The sequence below is a fragment of the Saimiri boliviensis genome, chromosome X (genome assembly GCF_048565385.1).
Source record: "Saimiri boliviensis isolate mSaiBol1 chromosome X, mSaiBol1.pri, whole genome shotgun sequence".
Taxonomy (NCBI): domain Eukaryota; kingdom Metazoa; phylum Chordata; class Mammalia; order Primates; family Cebidae; genus Saimiri; species Saimiri boliviensis.
This window is the reverse complement of record NC_133470.1, coordinates 104,016,855-104,026,440: the sequence shown is the minus strand read 5'-3', so window position 1 is coordinate 104,026,440 and position 9,586 is coordinate 104,016,855. Positions and strand designations below refer to the sequence as shown.

Sequence of the window (9,586 nt, the reverse complement as noted above, 5' to 3'; positions counted from 1 at the left end):
TCAAGTGATCCTTGTGCCTCAGTCTCCTGAGTAGCTGGGATTACAGGTGCACACCACCACACCCAGATAATTTTTGTATTTTTAGTAGAGACACAGTTTGGTCAGGCTGGTCTCAAACTCCTGGCCTCAAGAGATCCACCTGCCTCAGCCTCCCAAAGTGCTGGGATTACAGGCATAAGCCATTGTGCTCGGCCTGATCTTCTTTACTGAGTCTGATTCAAATGCTTATCTCTTCCAGAAACACTCTTGCAGACACAAGTAGAAATAATGTTTTACCAGCTATGTGGGCATCCCTTAGCCCAGTCAAACTGACACATAAATCATTACACCAGCGCCAAAACACATGAGCCAATTCCTTAAATCAATCTCAATCTCTCTCTCTCTCTAGGCACACACACACACACACACACACACACACACACACACACACACAAACATCCTGTTGGTTGTTTCTCTGGTGAACCCTCACTGATACAACACATTGAAAGAGTAGCCTGGCTGTATTTCTAGCAGAAAAACTGTAAAATATGCTTATGTGTTGGCTAAATTATTCCAGGACAAGGGTTAGCTCTGCCTGGAATACTGGTAAACTCAGATATAAAACTTTCAGATGTACGTTGGGGAAAATATACCACTCTACTCGATTATGGAAACACACTTTTTTAAGCCTTCTCTTTTGAAATATTTTTACTGGGTGGTGTCAACACAGAGTGGAACTGTAAGCAGGTTGATAGGAGATGAATGTAGACAGTAGAGAGTGATGTCTGAAGTCCCTGTCATTGACATGTGAAAATGCTCTTCAGTCACCCCATAAAACTTTTAGTATTCTTTATTGTCATCCATATAGTAGATGAAGCATGAAAATAAGAGGTGCTCAATTAATATGTTATATTTTTAGAATGTACAGAAGATACCAGAGTCCTGTGATTCTGAATCCAGCATTCTTTGTACTACCTTACATCAAAATACAACACTAAATAAAATCAGAACAAAGGATCCCACATTAAAGTCTTCAAATTGAATTGTAATATTATAGCTAGACTATCTTACATGTTCAGACTCCATAGCAGTCTGGGTCCAATCAAGAGAGAGAAACTATTTATTTAAACAGGAGGATATTAATATAAGGAATTATCAAATTAGGGTAAGAGTTATCTATAAGAAAAATCTATATACTTTCTGTAGGGGAAAAAACCCTTGGCCTTGTGGTTTCACTTCAAAATCAACTTGCAAAAGGCAAATTAATTGGAGAAAAGGCATACACATTTAGTTAATGTATATATAGATGAAAGCCTTCAGAATAAAAGATCCAAACATACAGGAGACATTGTTCATTTTTATGCTTTGGTTCAACAATGTATGGAGAGCTCTGTAGAAATAAAATTGGATGAAAAGGTATGATCTAATGCTAATACACTGAGTGGGAAAATCCAGCAAAGTCTTACTGTCTGGATTGTTTCTGGCTTCTCTGAACATGGGGTTGATCCCTCTCTGGAATGGGAGTCTCGTGAGCTACAGTCAAAACAAGGTAGGTCAGATTAATTTCTTTATGGCCAGTTTTTATATGGAAAGAGGAGGGAAAATCAGAGTAATATTTTTACCATTTATCCTGGCTTTGGAGAAAAAGGGTTCTGGTTTCTATAACTCACCTTGGGGAAGTAAGATTCTAGCTTCTCTGGCTAGCCTCGGAGAAGAATGGGACTGAGACAAGAGGGCAAGATGTCAAAGAAAAACTTTTGCTTCTGAGGCCTACATTTGGGGTATTGTTTTCTGAGTTCCAACATATACAAGGGCGGAGGGAGAGTACCCAAGGAAGGACAGATCTGGAAAGATGCCCCATTTACAGGGCTAAGGTCCAGACCTTGCTGGAAGTCTATTGTAGTTGCAGTCCAATGGACTGCAGAAAAATCTGCCAGTTTGAGGCAGACCTGGTCTGCAGTCACTGAGCAAACAGGAAGCAACCCTCCAGATGGCAGGTGAGGCGTAGTCAGGCTGCAGGCAAGCTCCGGACAGCGTATGGATGCAAGGGCATGCAGAGGGAGTGGGATCCCTAGTGGTAACCCTCTAGCACATAAACAAGGCTATAGCCAATGGCCAAGTATGTGGTCATGCTGAGGAACTGGGAGTGTCAATGTGGCAGGAGGCCTGGAGTGTACCATATCCGGTCAGGAGAGCTGGATGTTATAAGGACTGTGGAATACCAAACTGGGAAGGACTCTGGAACAGAGGGAGTCAGGACACTGGAGCAGATGCACGGTGTCCATTTAAAGATGGCAAGAGCACTCTCACCAGACCAGTCTGGAGCTGTAAGGGTATCAGAAACCACACATTATGGGGCTGTGGCTGGCATAGTGCACCACCAGATACTCTCAAAGTCACAATGTTAACCCACCACAAACTGGAACAGCAGAAATCCCTGCCACTTGCAATGCAACTGTAGTGCTCACTACTGAGAAAGCACAACATGTGTTTACTGGAAAGGAGAAATGCCTAAAGCAATTCTGTCTATTATCGCTGAGTACATATTGAAGGTGAATTTGAAGCTGAGGTGCAATACATTGATAACTGGCACAGTCCATTCCATTGGTTGCCTCCATGTGAACCCCTGGACACACATCCAAATTCCCCTGTAGCAGCAAAACAACTTTTTCTACCTAACATGATACATCAATCCTTGTAAGTGAAGTGCTCAGTTTTACCTAAAATTAGATGACCAGGATTTTCAAGTGATTGCAATTATCATAGGATCTATTAAGTATTTCTCAAATTCAGTCAGGTTCCCACTGAGTATTATCTTACTTAAGGACAAGTTAATCTCCTTTGAAGTTGTGCATAAAATTTAAAATAGGAACCAGGATTTTTAAAAAAGAATGATACATATATATAAATAAATGCATCCATATGATAAACATAGAGAAATATACAAAGTAACAATAGTCTTTGTTTCTGTAATTTCTCAAGGTCTGAGCTCTTCAAGTTCAAATTATAATTTTCTCTCACTCTCAGCTAAAATCTCAAAAGCTTTCTTTACGTCAGTTCTTTACTTAGTGAAGCTATCCAAACTTTCATTTCCCAGGGGTCTCAGTCTTGACCTACTACATTTGATGTTGTTGAGGTAAATTTCCATTAACATTTCCTATTGAGCACATGAAGTACAGAGAATAATGGCATTGCAAAGACGTCCACATCCTAATACTTGAAAATTTAGTATGTTGTGTTACAAGACATATGGGAATTAAGATTGTTGATTTAGGCTGGGCATGGTGGCTCACGTCTGCAATCCCTGTGCTTTGGGAGGCCAAAGTGGAAGGACTGCTTGAAGCCAGGACTTTGAGACCAGTCTGGGCAACAAGACCCTGTCTCTACACATGCACACAAATTAAACAGGTGTGATGGTGAGCACCTATAATCCTAGTTATTTGGGAGGCTGAGATAGGAGGATCATTTGAGCCCAGGAATTTGAGGTTACACTAAGCTATAATTGCACTACTGCACTCCAGCCTGGGCAACAGAGCAAGACTCTGCCTCAAAAATAAATTCTTTAAAAGATTGCTAATTTAAAATAGGGAGATTATCCTGGATTATCTCAGTGAGCCCAATCTAATTACAATGGTTCTTAAACATGGAAAAGGCAGAAAAGGGAGAACCAGAGACGGCAGCTGAAAACTCAGTCCACCACTGCTGATTTTGAAGATGGAGGAATGAAACCATGAGTCCAGGAATGCAGGCAGCTTCTAGAAAGCTGGAAAAGGCAAAGAAACAGATTGTGCATTCGGAACATCTAAGATTGCAGCCCCACTGACACCTTCATTTTTGCCCAGTGAAAATTTTAGACTCTTAACCTCCAGGACTCTAAGAGAACAAAACTATGTTGTTCTAAGCCAGGCGTCCCCAAACTTTTTACACAGGGGGCCAGTTCACTGTCCCTCAGACCGCTGGAGGGCCGCCACATACTGTGCTCCTCTCACTGACCACCAGTGAAAGAGGTGCCCCTTCCTGAAGTGCGGCGGGGGACTGGATAAATGGCCTCAGGGGGCCGCATGCGGCCCGTGGGCTGTAGCTTGGGGATACCTGATCTAAGCTATTAAGTTTTGTAGTAATATGTTACAGAAGCAATAGAAAATGAACACACAAATTTTTATCTCCATGGATTACTTGAAAACTTGACTCATACATTAAGAGCACAAATAATAGCCATTGAGTCACTGAAGAACTTTTAACCTTTTATTTGAAAACATACCATGTAGATAGCATACAACCATTCACAGTGCACTCAGAATTTCTTCTCACAGGCAACAATGGATTGCAGCCACGATCCCCCGTCATAGATACTCCTACCATCTTCTTCACATTTCATTTTGCCCTGCATTTGGAAGTGCTATATGTTGAAGAGCAGTGTGTCCAGGATGTAAACTTAGTGCTAAAGTATCAAGCTATTATCATCTTCACACTCCTTTCAAAACAAAACAATTTTCCCTTATTCTTACCAAAATCCTGTTCTGATATCTATATAACTGGGATCAACATAAAGTATTCTAGAGGTTGAAAAAATGGAATTTAGAAACCAAACTGTCACTTTCCTCTAAACGCAACTCCAGCCGTATCCTTCAGCTGCTGAAGTACTACAGAAGTTGAACAACCACTCATTGTGTCTGTAACACCTTCTTCCATAAGAGTGATTAATTCAATCTATGATATTCCCTCTTATATACCTTAACAATGTTCAGGTCCCATAAGATGTCCTTCTAGATACATTGTGTTCTGAATAGAATCTCCAAGCTTTGGAATCTTGGAGCTTTTTCCCCTTACAGGGTATTATCTAGTAATAACTTCCCCACACCACTAAAATCCAACTCACCTATTTTAAAGGACCCTAGGCTTAAAAGCATCAGCAAGCTCTTATACAGGTATACTAAGGCCATACTCCATATGCAAGGAGGCACACTTCTGTTGGTAAAGGTATGGCTGAAAATTCAATCCTATGTTAAGTGAGAAAACCTCTTAGTATTAAGTCATTTGTTCATAGCAAAGGCACAACGTACGACAGATTCACTGCCTTAAAGGCAGGAAAAGCTTATAACACAGCAGTGGCACACACTTGATGGCAAAATTATTAAATACCCCGGATTTTTATGAAATATGACCAACCCAGGATCCATGCATTGTTCCCTGGAAGCAGACCATCTTCATGTGGAGTTTCTGATGTTTTGTCAAATGAGTAACAAGTAAGACTTTCAAATCCTACAAGTCCACTTTAAAGCATGTATTGCTTACTCATTGAAGGAACAAGACCACCACATTATAAGGTACAGAGATGTAAAACACATCTGGAATTAGTCATGTGATGTTGAATGCAGAGGATTGTTCAAGGTTTTGCAGATAAAGTCCAGGTAAACAAAATTCCTTTGACGCAATGAAAGTGCCGCTTGGAGAATACCAAGATGGCAAGTTCGGCTAAGACCACGAAAGACCAACAGCTTGATAGCAGACACACAGGAAATGTGGGTCAATTTCTTGAGAGCAAATCAATTTAGAGATTTGACTTGGCGTTTAGCCTCATCCATATATGGTCAAGATGATTCAAAAGTTATCAGCCTCATTTTTGATTGCCAGGATCCTAGCAACGATTTTTTTCCACCAAATTCCAGAGTATGATCAGAAGTTATTTTTATGAGTTTTGCTTTTAATAAGTTCACCAAGGCATACATTTATATGAAAAACACAAAAATGTAATCGAAACCTTTTAGAAAATTGGGCAATTTAAATACACAGCCAAGATAGTGTATGTAGTATAGTAGCAGTTCTCAAACTGTATTAAACATCACAGTCTCCCATCAGATTGCTATCCCTCACCCCGAGTTTCTGAATCAGTAGGTCTACAGTGGAACCCAAGGTTTTGCATTTCAATTGAGTACCACCATGCTCCTGGTGCTGCTAGTTTAAGGAGTACACTTTTTAAGCCACTGCATTAGAACATGAAAAGAGGCAGGAAGATTGTTTGAGGCCAGGAGTTCGAGTCCAGCCTGGGCAGTATAGTGAGACCCTGTCTCTACAAAAAGCAAAAAACAAACAAAAAAATGTTTGCTTTGTGTAGCAAAAAGAAAAGCTAAATAAATAAATAAATAAATAAATAAATAAAAATATATATATAGCTTTTTGTAGAGACAGGGTCTCACTATGTGGTGGCACATACCTATATCCCCAGCTGAAGCGAGAAGAGAAATTCCTTTCTTTTCAGGAGGCTGAGAAGAGAGAATTGCTTGATATTGAGAGTTCCAGGCTGCACTGAATTATGATTACACTGCACTCTAGCCAGGATGGCAGAGTGAGATGCTAAATATATTAAAATGAAGAAAAACATGGAAAACACTATTTCAGTCTTGTAGGAGATAAGGATGTCATCAGCCAGTGCTAAGGGATTGGGGTATCTGTGTCAGGGTTAGAATGGAGATTTCCCCAGTAAGTGTTTCTGTTTTGACATTTGGTCCTAAACTAATTGCCTTTTCATCTCTGGATAAAGTTTAGAGATTTCCATCCATGGAGGAAGTATGTTCCTCTTATTTCTTCTGAAGAATCTCCTCTATCTCCTTGCTATGAAGCTGAGTATTCTGTTCTCTTTTCAACATCTCTTCAAAGATCTCATTATGCATGTAAAAGAAGATGTACCCAGTGCAACGCCTATCCTGCTGCATCTGGGCCTCCTGGATACTTAACACCTTCATATCATTGTAAGTGAGCCAGGTCTGCTTCTCAAAGTCATAGGCATCACAGACATAATGGCCTGAATTTAGAGTCTTCCCAAGATGGCTGACAACACTAATGAGCCGGTAGGTATGATCTCCCTTATTGGCATTTCTTTCTGTTTCCTTAGCTTTAGATTTTAACTGATCTAAAATGTCTTTGTTTCTAGGGTTCTTATTGGAACCCAATGCATGCAAGGAATTCCTGTTAGGCTTCTGAACATTTAATTTTGTAGAGCTTTTGAGTTTCTCTTTGTGCCCCTGGGCACCTGGCTTTGGAAGGCTTTGGGGCAGTGCCTGCTTAGGAACTTGTTCACGGATTCTCTTACTATCATAATTCGGAGTCTGTTCAGTCACTTTTTGGAATCCTTCTGGAACTCTGATATTTTTATCTTCAAAAAAATCTTTAGTAGGATTGAAAACCCTATCAAAAGCTGCAAACTTACTCATTTTCACGTATTTCTTTTGTTTTGGATTTTCAGGCACTGCTTGAAACGGGGCTTCTGGAAAACATGTGTCTGGGATGCTGGTAGGTTTACCTCCAGCTTTGTGGCACCGAGAAAGTGAGATGTCTTCCAGATATGCCATTAAGTAAGCTAACGGCTTGTTTCCGATGAATGCTCGATCTCCTGAGTATACAAATTCTGGCTCATTTGGTTTTGACTTTTTCCCAATATATTTTTGCTGCTGTCTTCTGCTTGCTCCTTTAAAGACTGTCTGGAATTCTCGTTGTTCAGACTCCTTATCAGATCCAATGTATGCAGCCAGGATATCTTTGGATTTTTTTGTCGAAGGCCATGATACACTGATGCTTCCAGAAGTCATCTTTCGAATAACTTTTAATACTTGGAAATCCATAATGTCTGCATCCTCACTCAAGGGAAGAGGTTGTTTGGTGCCTTCACTGCAATGAGAAGATACCGTTAAATATTTGGAAATGATGACTTCCTGGTCATTCTTCTTTAATGAACAAAACGCATTCAAGCTATAGCGTTTCAGATGAACAATAAGGACTCTAGGTAGTCTACTGAATGAGTGCACTCCAACAGAAGTCTTGTGCTTACAGTTTGCACACTTATACTCAAGCTCTTCTGCTGCAAAATAAAGATCAAAAATAGACTGAATAGATGATGGAAGTGCTTTCATTCCTTGAGGAAGGTTGATGGAGAGATAATTACTCAGTTCTGTTTTGAGAATAACCTGACCACAAGCTTTACAAACAATAGAGTGCAACAACTCTAACTCAAAATTAGTAATGACAGGGCAAGGAAACCCATTGGTGTGCGGATCATCAGCAAAAACTGGTTTAGAAAAATGATATTCCCAAGCTTCACTTTTAGGCTTCCAACTTGTGTCGGATTTTTCTGTGTTATCTTTCAACTGCTCTAAACAGTGACCTAAAAACTCATGAGCATCCTTCTGTTCATTGCCATGGAATATCTCTGCAACTGCTGACATGACTTTTTTAATATTCAAAAGCAACATCTCCTTGATTTCTATATTATAAATATCTTTAAAAAAAAGCAGCTGTGCCAAACTCATGGTAAGAGCATTAAGAGGAATTTTACTCAATGGGAAACCCCGATTAAGTATATTATTAGCAAACGATGGAATTGAAAATAAAGACTGTAAAACTGCATTCATATAACAGGTGTTTCCCAAATTGGGGAGGCCGTGGCATAGTTTCTCTGGAAACAATTCAAAAAATAGTTTTAATTTGTCCCACTTTGAGTAATCCTCACTATACCCTGGTTGTAACACAAATGCCAAAATCACTTTCTCAGTGAGCGCTTGAAGGAGACCAATGTCATCTGGGTAAGGATTTCCAGTAGTGTTAATGATGCGTGAAGATTCATGTTCCAATTTCTTTTTCTCTTCTATCTCTTTTAACTTCAGTTGTTTCTCTTGTTTGTAGCTTACACACCTCAAGCGATCTGCCTTGGATTTCTTGTATTCTACAGAATTATTTTCTTTCAAGAATTCCTCACTCATCTCTGAGCTAGACAAGAGTGTTATTTTCCTCTTGTGTTGCTTTTCTAATAAATTTCTGCATGCAGTAAGTGCTGACGATTTTGATTTAAGCAAAGGCATCCTCTGAAGGACACCTGTCCCACTACCTTTTGCTTTCTCAAAAGATTTGTGACTTGATTTCTCACCAACTTTGCGGAATGAAGTTTTGTTGATTTTCTTCTGTGGTGTTGTGCTAGAAAAGACACTCCCACCTTTATCAGGTCTCACAGGTGGCCGAACCTTCTTTTGATGTAAGCTGTCCAGGAATATCTTCAACATTTCAGCATCTGTGGAGGATAATCCTTTAACAAACAAGAATTTATTATTTTTTAAAGTTAAATGCAGGTGATTTTGGTTTCCTCTATAGGATCCAAGGACTACATTTCGAATATTATCAGTTAGCAGAAAAGTCACATATTTTCCAGTTTTGAAATAGAGCACCAGTCTAACTTTCTTCTGTATTTCCATTGTTCCAATGAATGCTTCTTTTGATTTAGACATACCAGTCCTGGAATTCCATATTTGGACAAAACCGTGTATCATTTGGGCAGCCATGTTTTCATATATGTATCTTCGATTATTGATAATCTTGAAGTTCCAATCTGTTTTGCAAGTTCAGCTGTGGAGACAACACCAAAGAAATGGTTCATTAGTTCTCTATACAGAATGATCCTATTTCTACTATTGGTTTTATACTAGGGTCTAGTTCAGGTTCTAGATATCCAGCTCTTCATTTATGAGATCAATGCCTTTTGAGAGCCTTCCACAGTTGCATGAAGGCAGAGTCTTGATTCTCAAGACAAAATCACTATGGGAAAAATCAAGAAATGTTATTT

General features: G+C 39.5%; 1 protein-coding gene across 1 annotated transcript; it reads right to left on the bottom strand.

Moving 5' to 3' along the window:
- Positions 1-6,557: 6,557 nt before the first annotated feature.
- Positions 6,558-9,305, bottom strand: USP26 (ubiquitin specific peptidase 26). Its single transcript, XM_003931140.2, has one exon. It carries the CDS (start codon positions 9,303-9,305, stop codon positions 6,558-6,560), a length of 2,748 nt encoding a protein of 915 aa, XP_003931189.1.
- Positions 9,306-9,586: the final 281 nt, after the last annotated feature.